The sequence below is a fragment of the Camellia sinensis genome, chromosome 6 (genome assembly GCF_055761805.1).
Source record: "Camellia sinensis isolate YWXY chromosome 6, ASM5576180v1, whole genome shotgun sequence".
Classification (NCBI taxonomy): domain Eukaryota; kingdom Viridiplantae; phylum Streptophyta; class Magnoliopsida; order Ericales; family Theaceae; genus Camellia; species Camellia sinensis.
In genome coordinates, this window is record NC_138966.1 from 199,670,463 (window position 1) to 199,695,033 (window position 24,571).

Here is a 24,571-nt window from a genome sequence, read left to right on the forward strand (position 1 = left end):
AAATGAACGCCGATATGAAAATCGCCGGAGTCAAATAGATGACTGGAAATCGAGAACTCACTAGAGAGTGTGAGTGGAGCAGTTGCAAAGCTCTTGGAGTTTACGAATTAATGGAACCAGAACCTCGGCTAGGAGGTGCAATTTCAAGCAGCTTGGAAGGCATAAATCTTGATACTTGACAGAAGTGGACAGCAAAGTCCAGGGAACTTTGAGGTCGGCAAGTTTGATCTCGGACAGAGGGGCATAGATGAACGAACAGTGTAGGTTCCATCACCTCAGAATGCCGAGGTAATAGAACCTAGGGGGCAGTTGTGGGGATATATTTTCTGAGTACCAACACGTGGCAAGGTGACGCCGACGTGTCAGCCGAGGTGCCACGTGTCTTGGTCGTTGTGCCGAGGTCATCTCGGCTAGGCCGAGGTTTCCTCCGAAGATATCGGAATCCGAGATAAGCGGATAAGGGGCAAGAGTCCTAGAATGAAGAGGAAACTCAACTTGGATAAGGACAAGAGTCCTAGATTAGGAGAAGACTTCAGTTTGGGTAAAGATAAGACTCTTAGAGAGTTTATCCTAAATCCACTGGGAGTTCCAGATTAGCAGTAATCCTAAGTCCATTAGGGCCAGGCTCCTATTGGGTCTAGGATTGGATTGGCTATAAAAGAGAGGCACCCCCATGGGTCTAAGGTATGCTTTTAATACTCAAGCTTGTGAGTTTAGTACTTGATTATCTTTGAGAGATATACTGACTTGATCGTCGGAGTGCCCCCGGGTGGTCGAAACCACCGCGGGATTCTTATATTTCTGTTACAGGTCAGTCAGGGGCCATCTATTCTACCAGTGCTCTCCAGCTGGTTACTAAGCGGGCAGTGTGGTTGGAAAATCACCCACACAATAACCTAATCTATGATGATAAGCAGTTTTGATCAAATGCACTTCCATTGCTAAATAGAGTATGCATGGATACTACCAAAGCTGATGACATGGTTTTTTATTTATTTATTTATTTTTAGGTATGAGTATGTAGCAATTCACCTTGTAAGAAATTATATGAACCCCTACTTGCTGGGGCGACAGGCATGTGACGTTTAGATAGGCCCGACAACACTAAGCTACATAAGAGATCTGTAGATACTCTCTCAAGATGGTTTTAAATTATAATTTGACTTTAATCCCACACTACAAAAAGTAACATATTTGTCGATCAAAAAATTAGTCGTTAAAAGTTCATTTTTAGTTAGCAAAAATTATACATGACCAATTTTTTTGGTCGTCAATTGAGGGTCGGCAAAAGTAATTCGTGACCAAAATTTTGGTTGGTCGGAAAAAGTTAGATTTGCCGACTAAATTTTTGGTCGCTAAATATGTAATTACTGCGATTAATCCATTTTGTCGCTAAAACACTTTGGTCGCGAAAAGTGATATTTTCTTGACCGAATATCTTAGTCGCCAATTGTCACATTCCACGACCAAAAAATTTGGTCGCCAATTATCACATTCAACGACCAAAAAGTTTGATTGCCAATTGTGACATTCCACGACCAAAAAAATTTGGTCGCCAATTGCGACATTCTACGACCAAAAATTTTGATCGCCAATTGTCACATTCCCCGACCAAACATGTTTGTCGCCAAAAGAAATGTTTGCGCAACTAAAACTTTAGTCGGCAATAGACCTATTCGCGATCAAATCCTTTGGTTGCCAAAATTAATAATTTTAACGACTAATTATTTAGTCGCCAAATGTGCTTGGTGATACACCGACTACTTTATTTAGTCAGCAAAAGTATAACTTATCTTTCCCGACTAATCAATTGGTCGCCAAAACTAGAAAAGCAAAACCAAAATTTGGTCGCCAACATCCAACAAAATAAACCTGTAATTTATAATAATCCATTCAATTTATTCAACATAATCTGTAATTTGCAAAAATCATTCAAACCAACAAATAAATTGAATCATGAACATTCAACAAAATACATATATCAACCATTTCTGAACCTGTTTAATTAAAGTCAGCAACTATTGTAAGTTTTCATCTACAAGTAATTTCAAACTACATATTTCATCTAGCATAAAAATTTAAAATATAACAAGTATTTATTATTATGTTTTAAATTTTTATCCATGTGCATCAACCCAAAAATATAACTAGTAGTCTACCAAATATTTTTCATACACACCCATCCAAAAATATAACAACTAGTGTATCAAAAAATATAACTACTAGCCTACCCTAATATTTTCCATATACATTTCTACAAAAATATATAATCCTTCCAAAAATACAAAAAGTGCCTATTTGTCTTGTACAATTTAGCTTTGTGCACGAGTTCATCCATCTGTACCAAAGAAAAAGAGAAATAATGTCAGGTAAAATTGGACAAATAATGAAAAATGTCCATGAAAAGTTAAGGTCACATTAGCAAATTAAATTACTATCATTATCAAATTGTAAATAAAACAACAGCATTCTTATGTCTATAGCATTACCACTTTTGTATTTCATTGTTTAGTTTTTTGAACGGACTTAAATGTAATTCAAAGAAGAACAAGTCAAAAATAAGTAAATAAAACAACAGTTCACAATAATATGCAATGGACTTCTCAACTAGCAAATATAAACTATACATATTAGCATACGCGAGTGTCTAACCATACTGAAGGGGAAAATTGAAGCGGAATTCAAACGGCCGGTGTTTGCATTTTTTATCACATTGTTTAGAGGCAATTACATCTAGTTAATTAATACTTAATAGAAATCAGAGATCAGAGATCAGGCTCCCCTCCTAATTCTGAAGACTTGGGGCCAGCACTAAACAGTGTCTTTTCATTAATAGCTTTTTAATTTTGTTTGGATAAGTAATTCATTTTCGTTAACTTAAACAATGTGATAAAATGTTTGTTGTGGATCACCGAGTGGAACCTCAATTAAAAATTCATTGCATTAGTTTATGTTCTTTTTGAATTTAGTCTTACAAAGTATTGCAGAATTTGATAACCCATTGTTTGGGTATGTTGGTGCACCTGCCTAAGCTACCACATTGTCCTTATTCATTTACTGGGTTACCTAAAAGCATATTGTATTTGAGATTTATGTATCTCCTTTAACTAGCCCACTAAAATTGTACAAAGATCATTGTAAACCCTATACTACCCCATGTGTTATATTTTAGTTTTGTAATGGTATGGAACAAAGACTGAAAATTAGTCCAATGAGTAAAAAAAAAAATTTCACCTTTGCTTTGAAATTAGATAAAAAAGGTATGGAAAGATAAGTGCTGTTCAATTTTTGACCCCAAACGGCCTATTTTCGCCTTTTTGCATCACATTTTTTTTGTCTAATTATCTAACTGTGCGTCCAAGTATGCTTCTAAATGTCATCAAAAATCAATTTGCAAAGAAAACAAAAAAGGAAAACATTAATATATTATCAATTACCAATTTAGCAAAAATGCATTTTTTACCGAAATTTGACTTTCATCTGTACTAAATCACAAAACAATAGCTAATCTAATTGGGGGCAAACTCTTGCAAGTTATATGAATAACTATGAACTTGCTAATATTGAAAACAATTAAGCAACATGATGAGTTCTACTAACTCCATTTATCTCCACAAATTTCACTATCTACCAATGGATGTCCCTTTGATACAACTTTACTATCTCACTCACTGTTTCTCCAACTTTGCTTAGAAAGAAATGAGAATACTGATATGGGTTGATTGTTTTTAATGGGTTTTCAATTTCACAAAATTTGAACTAAGATAGATCAACATAAACAATATAAAACTAAGCATGGTGTAAGTCTCACATAACACTTGGTGTAAGTCTCACTAACTCCAGTTATCTCCACAAATTTTGAACATTCACATTGGTGTAAGTCTCACATAACACTTACATGTTTATTTTTTTTTGTACATCAGAAATAAACATAACACTTATATGTATGTGTGAGGTCTGCACCCATGTTACATGTGAATGTTTTGTATATTCTTCCCCTATGGATGTAGAACTGAAGCGCAAAAATGCACGAATCGTGGTAAAGGAAAAAAAAAATCACTTTTGATTTTGACGTCTAAAAATAATATTGCCCACTTTGCAATAGAGAAGATACATGGTTTGTCAATAAAGTTACAAGCAAAAGCACCAGCACCAGCACCTCAAACTTTACAGTGTTCATATTTACACGAGCAAAAGCTCTCCAGGAGGTACATATCTCTTCACAAGTTTAGCCCAAGATTCATTGGTCTCAGTGATTACCTTAAGAGCACAATCCTTTTTATTCCAAAACAATTAATTTCACTAATTAAACAACAGAGCAATATCATATAATAGAATTCAAAACATAATCTATAAATAAATTAATTTTTTTTAAGGACAATAAAATAATAACAATATGGAAATTCCATTATTAAAGAACGACATAATCAACTCTTGTTCTTGGATTCAGTCCTTTCCAGTGGTATGACAAGTACTTCAAATTCATGAGCAAAATGAATACGTTCAATACACATAAATTTCTATGCGTTATGTACTTATGCTGCATGACATACAATTTCCTAATCAAACACCCTTCAAGATGGTTAGAACTGCATCTAAACAATGTAGATTGATTGAAGCATAGAAATCATAATACCTTGTTTGCTACCTTGTTGCCAAGACCAAATTTTTTTGCAGGTTTTCCATCAGGGATCTTGTAGTCTCTGAACCAGTCTCTGACTGCAGTGAGAGTGCCCTAGAGAAGTTACCCAGCCAGGCCCATGACAATTATGCACAACAATTAATTTACATAAGTGCCAAATCAATTTTTAAGCAGCCTATGTCAACTTATGTTTCTATTAACCAAGGACTACCATAGTTTGCTAATAAATAGAACACCTTAGCCCTGATTACCGACATTGCAATGTAATCAGAATGATGTACATATGCACCGCTGATTACTAACATTGAAATCTAAATCACACCTTCATTCACATTGCTTGAATTTAATGGCTTTGAGTAACCAACACCGTAAAATATTGACTTTCACACCAATCATTGGTCATGCCCTTATTAAGATAATTAAAAAATAAAAAAAAAGAAGAAGAAAAGGATGAAAAATGCTATATAGCTCAAATGTACTTAAGACATAGATATTGTATATAATAAAACCAGTACATTGCTAGTGCTTCTGAGACTATATTTGTCTTACAAAATTCCATACCTTCTAGTGTTCTACACATTATCACATTGCCATTATTAAAATTAACAACTAAAACATTTTGTGCAATGAGTAAGTTCGACCAACCCAACGAATGCTCATCCTAACTAATTGGTGTAGGCTTATTATTATACAAGGAGATGTTAACCAGTTATAGATCCATCCCCCGAAGGAACCAGACAAACAAAGAGCATGAGAGCAGATGATATGTCACAGATGTTACAAAAGTCTTAGCATGTATATCTATAATGAACTCTCTTTTTTTTACTAGTATTTAGAAGAAACTAAAATAAATTATTGCTTAGTTCAACAAAAACATTACCGGCAAATGCTTGTCCACGTCGTCAATATCATTAACAAGTGAAGCTCTTGGATCATCCAATGAAATTGCAACTATTTTCCAGTCAAGTTCCCCTTCATCAAGCATTGCCAAGGCAGCTAATGGCTTGACCTTCATAATCTGTCCTATCTTTCCACGAGTTTGACCAATCTCAACAACATCAACTACAATTTGAAGAAATTGGCAAATTAAATTCAGTTATTTTATTCTTTTGCTTTTGGTAGAAGAGAATGCTTAGTAAAGAGGTAAAATGAAATGAATGATCAACTAGTACCTGGATCGTTATCTCCAAGTGCCCCCTCAACTTCAGAGTTTGCAAATGATGGGTCTTCTCACATTTGTGGAAACAATCCATAATTCCAATTTATATTGTAACTGAGAAAGATAAAATAAAATGATTCAGGAGCTTAGACTTTAAGAAGCTCAAATTCCAATATAAAAATTATGGAGAAGTCATGTAAAAAGAGAATCCAGGGTTTTGTGATTAGATCAACAGTGGCAAGAAGTACCAGAGATCTAGCAAACATCAATTTGTTAAAAGAAATAAAAGGATAAACAAGTTGGCTTAAAAGTTCTCATATTAAAGTTTTAAACAATAAAATGAAAATAAATTCACTCTATAAGAGCATGCAAATGACATGAAGGTCGCTAAAGCTAGTTCATTTTTTGACACTGATTATATATCTCAGGTTTTCAAGGAAATATTCCCTAGGACCAGCTTACATAGCCTATTTATTTGACCTCCTCTCCAAAATCTAAGTTGATTATTAGGATTTAGAGCAATTACCCAACTGCTAAAAATAGTCTCAATGGAATAAAACTAGCATAATGTTTAAACCCAGCAGATTTCAGCATCTGATATCCACCATTTCCACCTTCTTGATCGATTCACATTAAGAAATATTTTTTTATGCCAAAATCGGATTACAATTAAAGGACCATGTACGAACGACATTACTCAACATATGTGAAGCCTATAGGCTAGGGTGCTTGCCATTTGATAGAAATGCCACAAATCACCCTCAGAGAAGCAAACATCACTAGGTAAAGTTTGACAGAAATAGCATGAGGGCACTAGGATTATCAATATGGATGAATTCTATACTCCAAATTCTCATATGAGACCAGTAATACTCAACTCCCAACAAATGAAAACGTATTTAGATGCTTAGTTGGACATGCATCAGCGAAAAAATTGAGCAGTCTGTCTGATAGCTTAAACAGATGCTTATACATGAAAACGAACAACAGTGCCTGATTCAAGCCCTTATAGAACAACAAAACTATGCATGAAGAAGTTATGAAACAAGAAAAGAAGGGGAAAGGAAAAGTGAAGGTAAAATGGCACATCTTACGGATAATATCGAAGTTTTCCTTTCTTTGTATATTGCTTTATGGGAGTGTATGACTCGTCAGTAGCAACCTCCATCTTTGCACTTGTTTCTTTGGGTATTTCAACAATGAAATTAAAAACACCATCACCTAAGTGTAATGGTATATCATGCCAGGGAGAAACCTGCAAAGTAAGCAAGCACTTGCAAGTAAATATATGCCTTACTAACAAATAAATATTTGAAAATGTAAGAAAAAACCCATATTAACAAAAAATTGACACAAATTAACAATTGCACACCAAACTAGGATTACATTTCTAATCTCAATTTACTTGGAAGATGAAGAAAGTATAGGCATACCATGGCACATAGACCTCGGAAGGCATCCTCCTCAATATCATCACGTATCCTGCCACAATTTGCTAATGACATAAGGCTGCAAGTAGACTGATAGTGATATAGAAACGCTTACACTTGGCAAGGCTATGTCTGGCCAACAAATTTTAATGCACAGGGTACATCCACAGCACATGCAATACAACAAGCTTCTCCATAATGACAGTCTATGAAGATAAAATTATGAACACATTGACAGATTTACCATAATCTAGGGACAATAGGTTTGTCTTTTCCTGACACAATGAATGAGGATGTAAAAAACAATTAAATGACAATGTGCAACAATATATAAATGGCCATCAGAAATCAGAATTTATTTGCATCATTTCATTTTCATAGAGCATCATTTAGCAAAAACTAAAAACATATTGCACACACAGAGAGAGAGAGAGAGAGAGAGAGAGAATTAGAGAAGGGGGAATACCAAACTCTCTATCCCACTACCAAGACCTTCAACAAGTCCAGAGAGCAAGTCCAAAGAGCACGCAATGAATTCTTTATCTTATCATACTGAACCCCAACTGAAATAAGACCGACCTGCAGCCACAGTGTCAATCAACACGTACATGATGCTCACAGTATAAGAATTCAAATTTCAGGGGGAAAAAATGTGTTTGTGAACCAAGATAAGGAATGCAACCAGCAAAGCAAACTGCAGAATTCATGCTTACATATTGAACAAAGCAACTTGGAGTCTAGGCTTGAAGTTCATGTATTTGACATAATACAAGTTTGGCAAAGCTCTAAACAAACCGAAGCTAGAGCTTCTCAAAGCAGCTCAATTCATCTTATAGTCTGCTCATTGAGAGGCAATTGCATAGCATGGACGATAGCACCTAAGCAAAAACTTGTAGCCTAACCTAGGAAACCTAGGCCATTGGTAGGTTAGTGAAAAACAGTAAGTGGATTGCAATAGATTGTCTTTAATTTATTGAAAGCAAAACTTTCTATACTAATTGTCAACCTAAAAGGATAATCAATACATCGCTGCCAACTCTTCCATAATAATCATTTTATTCTATTCCATCTCATTTTAGTAAATCTAATAAAACATTATAATATTAAGCTCACAAGTGATAACTTGGAACTAAATTCAACCGTTGTGATAGAAACTAATTGTAATAGACTCTACTTCCAATATTAAAATAAAATACAAAATATAATTAAAAAAAACACAATATTTTAGAATTATTGGGAGAGAAACAAAAAAAAAATGAAAAAGAAGAACACATAAAGGATGGGACTTTGGAGTCATCAAATCCAAAGTTTCAACACAGAGAAGGGAGTTCAGGGAGGGGAAAAAAATAGGGAGTTCACTTAGATATATCACTCAAAAACTTTTGATATAAATATCAGTTTCAAACATCATGCTGGATGTCCAAGTCTTTTCAATCAAACAACAAAGAATGATTTTCATCATTTGTAAGTAAACCTTAAATGAATAAGCTGTAAAGAAAAAAAAATGCCCACTATATATTGACTAAGATACAATTTGTTTACATATACAGAACTCACTTAAACTACACTCAATTAAGTATACATTTTCATACCTTAGATTTCTTAAGTATACACCTTCTGAAAGCAGCCTTAGATTTCTTTTGTTTAAGCTTGGTAAGGTTTATTATTTGTTACTAGACCAAGAGTATAAATTTCTATTCCAAATTTTATAGCTTAATGTTGGTGGAATGCCTCTTTATTCATGGTTGAGACACTAACAGATTTTGTTCTTTCTATTTTCGGAGGCATATTAGCAAACAGGTGGTGTGTATAATTTACACATAAATTAAATTAAAGAAAAAGAACTTGGAAATGAACAAATTGAATCAGAATCAAAATCAAAATCAAAATCACATAGGAGATAGACGACTTTAACCAACCCTAGCCTTAAAAAAATCACTTGTTAGGGTTTCGAAAATTAGAAGGAGAGGGAAAGGGGCAAAGTGAGAGCAACAAACAAGTGAGAGACAGAGAACTTAACAGATAGTCGTAGTCATCGGTGGTAGTCGCACTCGCGGTGGCGGGCTTTGTCTTTATGTTTAGAGTCTTCGTCCTCGGTGGGCTTGAAGGATGGGGGCTTGAATGCAGGGGGCTTCGGAGGGAGGTTTCCCAATTTTTTTCTGAATATCGTCCCATTGAGTCGAAACTCCTTCCACGTCCTTGTACACGAAGTGATAGTTCGCCATTTTTGAATCTCCGATCAACTCTCTCTTTCTCTCTCTCCCTTTCTCTCCCTATAGTATCGTATTTTGGGGATTTTTTTGTTAGGGATTGGGGATTTGAGATCGTGAGAAACAAAAGGGGGAATTAGAAAGAGTGGGAAAACGGGGAATTAGAAGGAGCAGGAAAACGAAAACAAAAAGAAGAGGAGAGGTAGGATAATTTATTTATTTTTTGTTAATATATATATATATATATATATTTTTCTTTTGTAGTTGATGAATTTTTTTTTAAATTTTTTTTTAGTTACTAAGGTTGAAAATTTATTTGTTTTATTTTTAATTTAATGATTTTTTTTTTTATTTGGTTGAAGTTGGGGTAATATTTTAATGAAAAATATTTTCAGTTAAAATAAATTTAATTTTTTGTGGTCAATGAAAAATATTTTTCTGCGGCCCATTTTTTTTTTGTTATTAAAAACCAGGAATTAATTTTTTTTGGTAGAGGAGAGAGAACGACAATAGTGGTGAAGGTGGTGGATAAGAAGTGGTGGTGGTGGTGGTAGCGGCGGCAGTGATGACAAAAGAGATTAGTGGTGAAGTTGTGGTAGTGGTAGAGGAGATGGAATGGTGGTGGTGAAGGAGAGGTAATGGCAGTAATAGTGACAATAGTGGTAGTGGTGGTAGTGGTAATAGAATAGTGGCAATGGCGGTAGTAATGGTAGTTGTAGAGGTTGAGTGGCAACAGTAGTAGTGGTGGTGGTAGTGGAATGGCATTTGCAGTAGTGGTAAATGTGATAAAGGAGATGGGTGGTGAGAGAGGGAGAAATGAGTGAGCAACAGATAGAGAAGAGAGATAGAGACAGAGACAATGATAAGCGAGAGAGAGAGAGATAAAATGGTTGCTAAAAGTGCATTTTCTTGTAGTGGATCGATAAATTGAGAGGGAGCTCGGTAAATAGAGAAGCAGGGAGAGAGAGAGTGAGAGTGAGCAAGGCAAACATAGTGGGAAAGAGAGAGAGTGTGAAAGAGAGAGAAACAAGATATGAGCGATAGAGAAAGAGAGCGAAAAGTGGTAAACGAGAAAGATACATAGAAAAAGAGAGAGAGAGATAAAGAGAAGAGAGATGAACGAAAGAGACAAAGAGAGATACAGAGAAAAGAGATGAATGAGAGAGACAAAGAAGCAAAGATGAGAGAAAAATAAAGAGAAAAGAAATGAGTGAAAGAGAAGAGAGATGAGCGAGTGACATAGAGAGAGAGAGACAGACAGATAGACAGAGAGAGAAGAGGGATGAGTAAGAGAGAGAAAGAGAAAAGACAGAGACAGAGACATGAAGATGAAAAAATGGGTGAAAAGAGACATGTTATATCAAAAGAGTAAGACGACGTCGTTTTTTTTAATTTTTTTTGCGACAGAAAAATATCGTTGCATTTATTCAAACCATTTTGTGACTGGATACAGGGACAGACGTGTGGAGAGACCATGAGAGGCCATGGCCCCCCCGCCTGTCTGGAGAGTGCCACTGCTATGGTTAGTTATTTGAAAGTTGAATACAATTTTTATTAAATGTGACCCTTCTGCTTTGAATGGATATGGTCCCATCCCTTTTTGATTGCCCACGTCATTTTATTAACAAGGAAAAAATTGTGTATTTGAAATTTTTATTTATTTGTTTCTTACAAGATTCATAATATAATTTATACTGAGCATATTTTTAGGTTGTATTTGGTTTATAAATTTGAAAAGAAAAAGAGAAAATTTGTGTACAATGTAAGTGAAATATAATTATATTTCATTTATTTATTTATTTTTTATTATTATTTCTCTTTCCAAATCAATGAACCAAACATAAGGATATAAAAAGAGAAATGTTATTCCACACTATGTGGATGCGTATGTAAATTATTACGTGAAAAATTACATAACTCACATTACACATACGAAAAAGAGAAATTCTCAAATAAGTGCATATTGTGCATTACGATTTGGAATAACCAAAATGAAGATTACTAGCCTCATTTAAATGACAAATTTTTCAACAGCTTGACATCTCACAAATAAATTTGAGTCATTCTTTCCATGACATTACCTATTATGACCATGAATATTATTGTTATACAACAAATGTAGAGCAAATTTTATTAGAATAAAAAAAACTCACCATGACATTACCTATTTTGACCATGAGTCATTTTCTGCCATAGCAAAAACTCACATTTTTAGCGATAGCAAATTGGGCCGTCGTAAAAACTTACATTTTTCACGACAGTAAGTTGTGTCGTCGCAAAAAGTCACTTTTTGAGACGGCAAGTGTGCCGTCGCAAATACTTCCGTCTTTTAAGCCCACTTTTCTTGTAGTGTTCGGCGACTACATTGTTTTAGTAGCCAAAACTCAATATACAGTGACTAAAATATTTTTAGTCGCTAAAAATAAGTTTTTTGGCGACCAAAATTTTGGTCGCCAAAAGATAAAAAATAAATTTTTATTTTCCATTCGGCGACTACATTGTTTTAGTAGCCAAAACTCAATATACGGCGACTAAAATATTTTTAGTCGCTAAAAATAATTTTTTTTGCAACCAAAATTTTGGTCGCCAAAAGATAAAAAATAATTTTTTATTTTCCATTTGGCGACTACATTGTTTTAGTAGCCAATACTCAATATATGGCGACTAAAATATATTTAGTCGCTAAAAATAAGTTTTTTTGCGACCAAAATTTTGGTCGCCAAAAGATAAAAAATAATTTTTTATTTTCCATTCGGCGACTTCATTGTTTTAGTAGCCGAAACTCAATATACGGCGACTAAAATATTTTTAGTCGCTAAAAATAAGTTTTTTGGCCACCAAAATTTTGGTCACCAAAAGATAAAAAATAATTTTTTATTTTCCATTTGGTGACTACATTGTTTTAGTAGCCAAAACTCAATATATGGCGACTAAAATATATTTAGTCGCTAAAAATAAGTTTTTTTGCGACCAAAATTTTGGTCACCAAAAGATAAAAAATAATTTTTTATTTTCCATTCGGTGACTGCATTGTTTTAGTAGCCAAAACTCAATATATGGCGACTAAAATATTTTTAGTCGCTAAAAATAAGTTTTTTGGCCACCAAAATTTTGGTCGCCAAAAGATAAAAAATAATTTTTTATTTTCCATTCGGCGACTACATTGTTTTAGTAGCAAAAACTCAATATACGGCGACAAAAATATTTTTAGTCACTAAAAATAAGTTTTTTGGCAACCAAAATTTTGGTCGCCAATTCCACAACCAACTTATTTTTGATCTTCCGCGACCAACTTATTTTTTGATCGCCAAAATGTGGCATTCCACGACCAAATTTGTAGTTGGTCACCAAAACCATACCACTTTCTGCGACCAACTCATTTTTTGGTTGCCAAAATATGACCTTCTGCGACCAACTCATATTTGGTCGCCAAAAATAATGATCATTCGCGACTAATTAATATTTGGTCGCCAAAACGTAACTTTTAGCTACCAACTTTTATATTGGTCGCGGAAAGTGGTCGTTAAAAGTGCAGATTCTTGTAGTGCCACTAAGGTTTCATCTGGAAACATACTTTTTTAGTAACTTTTTAGTTTTTTAACTAAAATATGATGTAAAAAAAGTTAGTATATTTGGGATAAATTTTTGATTTTTTATGAAAGAAATATTCAAAAAAATAAAGAGAAAATGAAATTTTTGACTTTTTGATATAAATTGTTAACTTTTTAATTTTTTTAATAACTTTTTAACTTTTAGGTTAAAAAGTGATATTGCCAAACGAGACCTAAGTGTGTATATAATAATAGGAACTAATGGCCCAAAATTAATGGCTCAAGCCTTGCTTTTTGCTTCAAACGTCGCCCTAAAAACTCAAACTCATGTCCTCTTGATCACGATTCACGAACTATGCTACCACCCTCAGGTCTTGATGAAACAAGTTAATGAAAATCCATTTTACCTAGGGCAAAATCTGTTTAAACAAAATATTAAGAATATTGTATACCCAAGGTTGGTTGATGACTCACAATAAAGTTGCAACTAAAATGTTATTCAAAAGGTAGATGGACCAACAATGTCAAAAATAAATAAAAAGTGCAAATTTTATAAAATTACCAAATCCAAAAGAAAAGAAAAGTCACATCTGAGGAGTGAGGATGGATCACATTAATGAGTGAGTGAGTGGCATTCAAATTTACAAGTAGCACACTTAAAACCACAGCAAACAGATGAGATTTGGAGGTCATATCTTCTTACTAATCTCATTGAGTTAATCACATTCACATGAACTGTACTACCACTACTACTACAGCATGTGTGGATGAGATAAGACAAAGCAACAAGTGAATATGCAAATTAGGTAGTTTGTCTTTTTTTGGAAATGAAGGAGTGACAGAAGAACTTTGTTGCATGTGGGGACTATACATTTGGTGTATGTACCTCAACTATGAAAATGATATATCATCTAACTATTGGCTATCAAGGGTATTATAATATAAATCTTAGCATATATAACCAACAGATTAATCAATTGATCAGAATTCTTACACTTCACTAAAAGATCAATTGTTTAAATCTTCTCACATATGTGTTGATATTTTTTTTTCAGTTGTATTTATTTTTGTTTTTGTAATTGATTGAGTTTCATTAAAATATCATATATTAAAAAAAAAAAAAACTAAATTATATATCATTTTTTTTTCCCGAAAACAATCTGATTGTACTCTAATCTCCTTTTGGTACTATGGAAGCCATATAGGCATGGAAAATTTAGCTGAATCACTTCAATTTGTGTGTCATATTTTTATTTTTATTTTATTAATCTTTCTTGTTATTGTGTATAAGATTTATTCCTCAACAACATATATTATATAAAAGCAGATATTAGAGGAAGGTAGATACAATATAAAGAGGGAAAAATTGCCAGATATAATACATTGGTGACAGTGAATGAAAAGGATGGTTCAGGAGACCATTTTGTTTTGTCACTGAGACCAGACAAAGACACAGGACCACTCCATTTAAATCATAAATAATATAACAACTTCCAAACTTTTTAAATATATTTTCTCATTACTATTTACGGTTTTGTTGGTTTAAAAAGAAACGCATGATAAAAAATAAAAATAGTAGAAAGTAAAATAATGAAAAAAAGAAAAAAAAAAGGAAATAAAATTTATTTTCTTGCATATATTTGAATAAATGAAAAATTTTGTAAGAAAATTATGGAAAAAATTATAATCACTACATAGTAAGGAATTGTGGAGGGAAAACAGACAAAAAGAAAAAATTTGTGGAAAAAAATAAATTTTCTTGTATATTTTGCAAGAAATTATTAGGTTAACTGAGAGGGAGATTCATAATCTGGTTTTGGGCCATGGAAGAAGCCGGGCAAGTTAAGGGTTGTGCGTGTTTGGGCCGAGCTAACTTGGGCTTATCCAGAGGTGGTTTTGCTCGGTCGAGGCAAAGGCCCCATGTTCGGAACGAGCTACTTGGGCTTGTCCTTGTCCAGAATTGGTTTTGCTCGGTCGAGGATCGGGTCCCATGTCTGGACCGAACTTACTTGGCCGAGATGATCGTCTGCCAACCCGGCTAAAAGGTTCACATGTTTAGCTCGACGCTAAAGGCCTTCTGAATACCGACTCAATCTGTTTGGAACTCGGCTCTACTGGAATGCTACTGAGCTCGGTTGTGATGGAGCTTGAGGAGTGGAGCCTTCGGGCTCGTTACGTAGCACGGTCGTATGAGGCCGAGGTGATTCCGCCGGGCTGCCCCGTTCTCGTTAATGTTGTCTGGCGGTTTGATTAGGTGATTTTGTAGCGGGATTTGTGCTGATTGATGGGAGAACAGCTCCACGTGTCAATAAACGAGTGGATGCAGAGGCGAGCGCATAAAATATATAAGCATGACTGCGCCCCCCATGCTGGAGATGGAACATCATTTGGTGAGAAAAAACCTAACACTCATTGAGCTCTTCTCTCTCTTCCTGAGTGTATGCTAACTTGACCGTCGGAGGGGTTTTCCGGTAACACACTGCCGGGTAGCTCACCGTCGTTGTGTTCACAGGTTAAATGGATAGAAGCCGAGCTTGGACGAAAGGCATACGGGCGTTATCGAATATTTGCTTCCCGTACAATTGGCGCCGTCTGTGGGAAGCATTTGCAGACATAACCTTGTCCTCCAAGCTCATCTGATTGCCTACCATGGCAAACAACGACGAAATACCGTTGTCTGCCATTGACGGTGTTACCCCGGAGTCAGCCAGATGGAGCGACGGACTCCCCGCCATTCCAAACATGGCGGACCTAGAGACTTACCTAGGAGGACTTCCAAGAGATGCACGAGATAAGCGCGCCAAAAGTTTTGGTCGCTTACAGAGCCCAGACGGACACCGACGGTGAAGAGAATCACATGCTCGACGTCTGGAGCACAAGTTAAGGGACCAAGACACCGTCATCCAGAGAATGGCAGTAGAGATGGAAGCTCTCAAATAATAGGTCAAAGGAAAGGGTGTAGCTGGAGTGGGAGACCACAGTGAGCGCACCCAACCCCGCCGCTCAGGCAGCCAGAGCCAGCGGCATACGCCTTCCTTTTCTATCACCAGAAGCTATAGAGTTGGGGACTTAGACACGCTTGAAAAGAAGTCTAGCACGCAAGATAGTACCTACCATCCCTCACATCCGTCGACCACTTCGAGGTATTGTTACTCCGTTTGTTCAGAGGACTTGAGGGACGTCTTGAAGAAGCGAGCTCGCCGACGGGAGGCTGAAAGGGTGTCGGTGCTCCAGCGGTTATCTTACGGAGGTTGCTATAGTGAGGAGGTTATGATGTCGCCGCCCCGTTTGACCGTACCAGTTCCTTTGGACACCGACTTGGCGAGGCTGAACGCCTCCCCATTTTCCCTTGAAATAGAGACCACGCCGCTCCCACCGGGCTTTCACCAGCCCAAGTTTATACTTTATGATGGAAAAAGCGATTCGTACATGCATGTAAGCCACTTCCGGCAGGTCATGGCTGGACACAGGCGTAATGATGCGCTTATGTGCCTTATTTTCCCATCCAGTTTAGGTGAACTGGGCTTAAAATGGTTTGAGAGACTCCCAGAAAAGAGCATCGAGAGATGGCAGCTGTTGGCGAAAGCATTCGTGACTCGTTTCAAAACCAACACCAAAACGCCAAAGGAAGTGGACTATCTTCTGAGTGTCAAGATGGAGTCGAGTGACACTCTAGGTACTGGGAAACCTTTAACGAGATCCTAGATTGCCCGATCAACTTGGCAATCACCCAATATAAGCGCGGTCTCCTAGTCGGGCATAGGCTGAGGGACTCGCTTACAATGAACCAGCCGGCGTCCATGGGCCAACTAATGCAACGCATCAATGAGCACCTTCGAGTAGAGGATGATACGGCGGCATCTACCGCGAAGATAAATCCGATGGTAACAGACAAAAGGGCGGTTGGCAAGGTACACGCGGTTGGATAAGAGACTAGCCGTCCAAATGATCGCATCGGGCAATCTGACCGTGGATCAAATCATAGAAATCGGGGAAGAGGTCACCGCAATGACCGAATGGAATATCCCCGGGATGACGCAGCCGATGCAAAACAGAAGGTTGAATGCTCGGACGGGCATCACCACGGTATTTAAGATTCCAATCTATCACATACTTAGTGAAATTCGCGACAAGGATTACGTCTGGTTTCCTGCTAAGTTAGGCGATGCGCAAAAGGGCTTCAATCCGCGGTACCGCTGCACATATCATAGGGAGCGTGGACACCGGACAAAGGACTGTTTGCCTTTGATGCAACACTTGGAGGAGTTAGTCGCAGCCGGTCACTTAGACCTTTACATTGACGGGGGCGTTAGAGCCGCGCATCCCACCCTGGCTGATCCGGGTGGTTTGGATGACTTAGAGGCGCCTCCTCAAGGAGTGGTCAATGTGATCCACAGCATAGTGGAGCCGGCGCGAGTATGCGAGCTCCGAGGAATGATCACAAAGGCAGAGCATATGAGGGAAGTGTTGTCAGTCCAGCCCGCGATCAAAAGGGGGAAGACCGAGAAAAAAGATGTGATTAGCTTCTCAACTAAGGACATAGAGCGCATTCAAACGCCGCACAACGACGCCCTAGTAGTCACCCTCCGCGTCAAAGACTTCGATGTCAAACGCATCTTGATTGACCAAGGAAACTCGGTAGTGATTATGTACTACAACGCGTTCAAGCAACTCAAACTCTGGGATACAGACTTGGCTCCGGCAACTTCGCCGCTAGTTGGTTTCAACTCACAACCGGAGTGGCCTATAGAAAAGGTAATCTTACCAATCAAAGCCGGATCCGTTGTCAAGCAGGTGGAGTTTTGTGTATTGAAAGTGCCGTCCACATACAATCTGATCTTGGGTAGGGGATGGCTTCATGCCATGCAAGCGGTAGCGTCAACCTATCACCAGGTTATGAGATTTCCCTCGGCTATGGGGGAAGTTGAGAAAATTTGGGGCGATCAAGTCATATCAAAGCAATGTTTCGTGACAGTGAACGGGAGCCGAGCTGCCAAAGGCTTCGTTCAAATGATTGAAGGTCCGGAAGACCAGGGTGTCCTTGATGATGTGGGCGCGAAGGCCGAGGACAAGGCTGTTGAAGAATTGGTGGAAGTGCAGATCGACGCCGAAAGTCCAAACAACTTCTTTTTGCTAGGGTCAAGCCTGACTGCCCAAGAAAGGACCGGGATAGTAGATTTCTTGATAGGGAATATCGAAGTCTTATCATGGACATCGTACGACATGCCCAGCGTTGACCCAAGCTTTATTTTCCACCAACTCAATGTCTTTCCAGATGCACGCCCTGTCATTCAAATAACGAGGAGATCGGCTCTTCATCACGCCGAAGTAGTCGCGGATGAGGTAAGGAACCTGCTAGAAGCATGGGCTATCCAGGAGGTGCACTACCCTCGGTGGATTTCAAACATGGTAGTAGTACCCAAGAAGAATGGGAAGTGGCGAGTTTGCGTTGACTATAAGACTGTCAACCGAGCTTGCCCTAAAGACAGTTTTCCTCTGCCCAGAATAGACCAGCTGGTGGATCTAACGGTCGGGCATAGCAGGCTCAGTTTCTTGGATGCCTATCGCGGTTATCATCAGATCGCCATCCATGGCCTCGACCGCGAGATAACCTCTTTCACCACCCCAAAGGGACTATTCTGCTATCTAGTCATGCCTTTTGATTTGAAGAACGCCGGGGAAACTTTTCAAAGGATGGTGGCCAAAATGTTCACTCCTCTGCTAGGCCGGACGATGGGGGCTTACATCGATGACATGGTGGTCAAAAGCAGGCATCAGGTAGACCACTTATCTGACCTAGCCGAGATGTTCGTCATTCTCAAACAGCACAAACTACGCCTGAATGCGTCAAAGTGTGCCTTCGGTGTGGGATCCGGGAAATTCCTAGGCTTTCTAGTCACAAACCGAGGCATCGAGGCAGACCCCACACAAATCAAAGCCATACAAGAATTGAAGCAACCCAACTCGGCGAAGGACGTGCAGCATCTGGCTGGAATGGCCGCCGCGCTTAACCGATTCATAAGCCAATCATCAGATCGCTGCCGCCCTTTCTTTCGAACCTTGAAGTCCAAGTTTTCATGGGACGAGGAGTGTGACAGGGCTTTGGCCGAGCTTATGGCCTATTTGTCTTTTGCCCCATTACTGGTAACACCCAAGCCCGGCGAAGAACTCTACCTTTGTCTGACAATTTCTCAGCATGCAGTTAGTGCGGTGCTTGTCCAGTCAGAAGGTATCCAGCATTTCCCTATCTTTTAGGTGAGCAAAACATTACTGCCGGCCGAGTCGAGGTATTTGTCGCTGGAAAAACTGGCTTTGGCGTTGATGATGGCCTCCAGGAAATTGGCGCACTACTTTCATGCTCACACAATCATCGTGTTGACCGAATTCCCCTTCAAAGCCTTGTTCGAGCGGGTGGATTTCTCCAGTCGAATCCTGAAGTGGGTGGTCGAATTGGGACAATTCGACGTCAAGTTTCAACCCTGAACGGCCATAAAATCACAAGCATTGGCAGATTTTGTTGCTGAATTTTCGCCTGGAATTCACCATGTATGCTCGGTGGATCTCACCGCGGTAGCCGAGGAGGTGAATGAAGGTTCAACGAAAATTACATAACAGGGCGATGGAGGCTTCGCGAAACTTGCGCGCCCATCCATAGAACCTCCTGTCGAAATAGTACTACAGCCCAGCAATGCGACGATGGACTTGGGCATAACAAACCAACCTGTTAGGTCCAGTGCCACATCGCCGAGGGGGGATGAAGTGGAACCGAACAGTAACGAACCTGAAACTGAACAATCGAGCGACCGTGATCCCATCAACCTTCAAGCTTCCCAGGACCCCTCAGAGTGTTGGAAACTCTTCGTCGGTGAAATGTGGAAACTTTTTGTAGATGGAGCCTCAAATCGTCACGGCGCCGGGCTAGGCATAGTTTTGATCTCACCAGATGGTCTGACCATCGAACACTCTATCACACTCGGATTCCCTGCGTCAAACAATGAGGCTGAGTACGATGTGCTATTGGCCGGGCTTAAGAGCGCGCTTCAATTGTGCGCATCCAAGCTGATGGTTTACAGTGACTCTCAACTTATTGTCAATCAAGTGTCCGGGGTCTACAAAGCCAAAGACGACAGAATGACCAAATATCAAGCTCTGGTAAGAGAACACATCAAGCGGTTCCAGGCAATAAGGGTCCAACAAATTGGTCATGAAGAAAACGGCCGTGCGGATGAATTAGGCGATCTAGCTTCCATGGTCGACAAAGCATCTCCTAGTCCTCTCCTGATTGAGTTTCTTCCAAGGCCTAATATTGAGGAACCTGAGTAGATAGAAGTACTCTGCACCAAGCTTGGCCCTTTTTGGATGGACCTTGTTATCATCTTCCTGAAAGAACGGACCCTTCCGGCCGATAAAAAGGAAGCGCATAAAGTCCGGGTGAAGTCAGAGCAATTTTGGCTCTCTCCATCTGGCGCTTTATACAAGAAGTCATTCACCGGTCCTTACCTCAAGTGTGTACACCCAAACAACGTGGAAGCTTTCCTGTAAGAGATCCATGAAGGCATATGCGAAAGTCACATCAGGGGAAGATCTTTGGTCCACCGAGCAATCTCGCAAGGATATTGGTGGCCATGCATGCAAGCGGACGCTCAAAAATATGTTAAAAAATGTGAGAAGTGCCAGAAGTTCGCCCACCAAATTCACCAGCTGGCTAGAGAGCTTCTTCCCCTCACAAGCCCTTGGCCTTTTGCGATGTGGGGGCTAGACATAGTGGGACCACTCCCAACGGCACCAGGCAACCGGAAGTTCTTTATTGCGGCTATGGATTACTTCACCAAATGGGTTGAAGCTAAGCCCTTAGCGACTATCAAGGAGAAAGACGTCAAACGGTTTGCCTGGTAGAATGTGGTAACGCGGTTTGGCATCCCTAAGCTTCTGATTTCCGATAATGGCACCCAATTTGATGGGCACTTATTCAGAGAATTTTGTGAGGAATTGAAGATCAAATTCTACAATTCCACTCCGGCTTACCCGCAGTCCAACGGCCAAGCCGAAGCATCAAACATGACTATTCTCGATGGGTTGAAGAAAAGACTAGAGAAAGCCAAAGGAAAATGGGTCGAGGAACTCTCAAGTGTCCTTTGGGCACATCGGACGACCCCGAGGCGATCCACCGGGAAAATCCCTTTTGCCCTGGCGTACGGCATGGAGGCGGTCATTCCTTTGGAAATCGGCATGCCCACCATCCGCAGTGAAAATTTTGAGCCCGAGTTTAACTCTGAAGCAATCGCCCTGGAATTGGACCTAGCTGATGAGCACCGAGAAAAAGCTTTGATCCACGTGGCCGCATACCAACAAGAATTGTTTAGGAAATACAACAAAACCGTGCACCCTAGACCGTTTAAAGTGGGCGACTGGGTTTTAAGGAAGGTCATGGGCAACACACTGGTGTTGGGCGAAGGCAAGCTAGGGGCAAACTAGGAAGGGCCCTACAAGGTAACCAGTCTAGCGGGCAAGGGGGCATACCATTTAGAAGATTTGGATGGCAAAGGCGTATCCTGGCCATGGAATGCGGCTAACCTCAAACTGTACTATTTTTAGTATTTGTCGTTCTCATGTAATTTTTTGAGGAAGGATTTGTTTTCCCTACACTTCCGAATGTAACACTCTTTTTGTCAATATAATAGAAGTGAATTATCTTTGCTGAAGCAGTTTGTTGTTTTCGGGGCCTACTCTTACATTGTAGCCGAGATGATTTACCCCGGCTAACAGAGTTGGTGATTTTCCAAACTCAAGCGTTCCAGCCGAGATGATTTGCCCCGACTAAATGACTTGATGATTTACTCAACTTTGTGGTTTCAGCCGAGATGATTTACTCCAGCTAAATGAGTTGATGATTTACTCAACTCTGTGGTTTCAGCCGAGATGATTTGCCCCGGCTAAATGAGTTGATGATTTACTCCTCTGTGGTTTCAGCCGAGATGATTTACTCCGACTAAATGAGTTGATGATTTACTCAACTCTGAGATTTCATCCAAGATGATTTACCCCGGCTAAATGAGTTGATGATTTACTCAACTCTGTGGTTTCAACCGAGATGATTTGCTGCAGCTAAATGAATTGATGATTTACTCCACTCTGAGGTTTCAGCCGAGATGATTTACTGCGGTTAAATGAATTGATGATTTACTCCACTCTGAGGTTTCAGTCGAGATGATTTACTCTGGCTAAATGAGTTGATGATTTACTCAACTCTGAGGTTTCAGCCGAGATTATTTACCCCGGCTAAATGAGTTGATGATTTACTCAACTATGTGGTTTCAGCCGAGATGATTTACCCTGGCTAAATGAGTTGATGATTTACTCAACTCTGTGGTTTCAGCCGAGATGATTTACTCCGGCTAAATGAATTGATGATTTACTCCACTTTGAGGTTTCAGCCGAGATGATTTACTCCGGCTACATAAGTTGATGATTTACTCAACTTTGAGGTTTCAGCCGAGATGATTTACCTCGGCTAAATGAGTTGATGATTTACTCAACTCTGTAGTTTTAGCCGAGATGATTTACTTCGGCTAAATGAGTTGATGATTTACTCAACTCTGTGGTTTCAGTCGAGATGATTTACCCTGGTTAAATGAGTTGATGATTTACTCAAGGCTTCAGCCGAGATGCTTTATCCCGGCTAAAGGAGTTGGTGATTTGACCAACTCAAAGGCTCTAGCCGAGGTGCTTTACCCCGGCTAGGGAGTTGATGTTTTGCTTAGGTCAAAGGTTCCTGCCGAGGTGATGAAACATAAGTACAACAAGCAGTGCAACAGTTAACAAAATTAGAATTTGTCATTGATGATAAACTGTAATACATAAGGTGGGGTAGGCAGCTCGGTTACATTCTCAAAAAAAAAAAAAGAAAAAAAAAAGAAAACTAAACTAAGGGGGAAAGGTCAGCGAAGTCGTCCCCGGTTGCAACTACCTCCAAGTCGACCGTAGTTGTGGTTTCTCAAGCACCAAACTCAACCTGGCTGGCCTCCTTAGGGCAGTTTTCTCCCTCGGCATCGTCCTCGGCGTTGTCCCCGCCTTCTTCCTCGGCCTCAGCTTGCAAGGCATTGAAGACATCATTTGCATATGGCACCATATAGGCCGGCAGAAAGGCAGCGGGGGGAGAGGCAAACACGTCGGTCCCAGATCCTTGGTTGAGTTGTTCGTAAGCAGCCTTCCAACCAGACTTAATGAATATGTCCTTGGTGGCTCGACTTGCTTAGTGTAGCTTTCTTCGGCCTCCTTGAAACCTTCATTGTTTGCCTCATCCACTTCATCTTTCCCTGATTGCTTCAACACTTCCAGCTCGGCCTGGAGAGCGTCCATTTCCTTCTCAACGACTCCAAGTTGGCCGAGCAGTTTGGAGTTGTCGGTATTTGTAATCTCTAAAGAAACCTTCAACCGACCCAGCTCGGTTTGAAGGTGCTCGACCTGGCTGGCGGCGTCAGTCGCCTTTTGCCGGAGTCTATGAATCCACTCCATTACAAGATGTTGTTTCTAGATGGCCTGCAAGAAGAGAGTTTGAATAAAGAAAGCCAACCGTGCAAACACTTGAAAAAATTTGAGTAAAGCATACGGAATTCTTACCTGGGTCATAGACTTGACCGAGGACTTCACGAGCCGGGTGTCGGGCACGTGGTCACTGTCAGTCACGTCGCTCGGCAGGAGTAGGGCTTTGGTCAGGCCAAAGGCTAAGAGGTGTTCTTTGTCGCCTTTGACCGAAGCGTTGGCCGGGATCTCCTTACCCCGGTGCTTTAACTAACGCTTCCAAGGTGGTGTTTGCTCAGATGCGACCGCGGGTTGTTCGGTGTTCATCTCCACAATGAGCTCGGATGTGGGATCGGCGGTTCGAGGCCTTTTCCCGACTCGGCGGCTGTCCTTGCTGGTCTGCGCCGCAGCTGTTGATTCCAACGCAACCACGGCCCCACTTGTTTGACCGACAGCAACTGCGCGGGGAGGGATGCTCAGCAGCTCGGTAGATGTGGCGGTGATGAGGTTCTTGATGCGGCTCCGCTTGGCCATCTCTTCTTCTTCGGTCAACCGGATTAGGGGCATGTCTGGTAGTGTTGGATTGGGTGGTGGAGACGGTGTTCGGAGAAAGTCTGTAACCCTACTCTGGCGGGAAGCTGTGTATCTGTAGCTCGGTATGTAGCCGAGAAGTTCGTGGCAATCCCGGTTACGATACCGCAGTACGGTTCTGATGGCGGCCTCGTTGGGGTTATAGTAGTTTGCTTGCAAGGCTTCTATAGCTGCAAAGTGGGAAAAGAGAAAGAACATTAGTACAGAACAGTGAAGAAAAATGGATTGACCGAGCAGTGAGCACGGCTTACATGTCGAACCAAAGTTCTTGCTGATGTACCAGCCGGGCACGTTGGCTGTTTCGTAATTCCCGGACACCCAGAAAAAGTCATCGTCGTACATATCTTTATCTGGGGTGCCAGTTACAATTTTCTCCTTGCCTGGCCTAATCTTTAAATAGTAGTTAAGTCCATCACCTGTATGCCCGAGGGTGTACTGGCGTAGAATCTCGGCTAATCCTAAACTCA

At 39.8% G+C, this 24,571-nt stretch overlaps 1 protein-coding gene and 1 pseudogene across 2 annotated transcripts; one reads left to right on the plus strand and one right to left on the minus strand.

Annotated features, from left to right (window-relative positions):
• Positions 1-2,126: 2,126 nt before the first annotated feature.
• LOC114269413 (soluble inorganic pyrophosphatase 6, chloroplastic-like) lies at positions 2,127-9,733 on the minus strand (annotated as a pseudogene). The gene is made up of 8 exons (XR_014333798.1): positions 9,252-9,733; positions 7,698-7,810; positions 7,235-7,283; positions 6,896-7,056; positions 5,815-5,915; positions 5,523-5,704; positions 4,637-4,735; positions 2,127-2,338 (listed from the first exon to the last, which is right to left on the minus strand). The product of XR_014333798.1 is annotated as a soluble inorganic pyrophosphatase 6, chloroplastic-like (transcript).
• Positions 9,734-20,807: 11,074 nt separating this feature from the next.
• LOC145793991 (uncharacterized) lies at positions 20,808-21,467 on the plus strand. Its single transcript, XM_082876908.1, has 2 exons — positions 20,808-20,875; positions 20,966-21,467. Exons 1-2 carry the CDS (start codon positions 20,808-20,810, stop codon positions 21,465-21,467), a joined length of 570 nt encoding a protein of 189 aa, XP_082733034.1.
• Positions 21,468-24,571: the final 3,104 nt, after the last annotated feature.

Excerpts from the sequence above, each read along its gene's own strand:
- LOC145793991 (XM_082876908.1), top strand. The coding sequence starts at position 20,808 with ATGGATTACTTCACCAAATGGGTTGAAGCTAAGCCCTTAGCGACTATC. Across the intron at positions 20,876-20,965 it reads AAGGAGAAAGACGTCAAACG|AGAATTTTGTGAGGAATTGA; the intron begins GTTTGCCTGGTA and ends GCACTTATTCAG.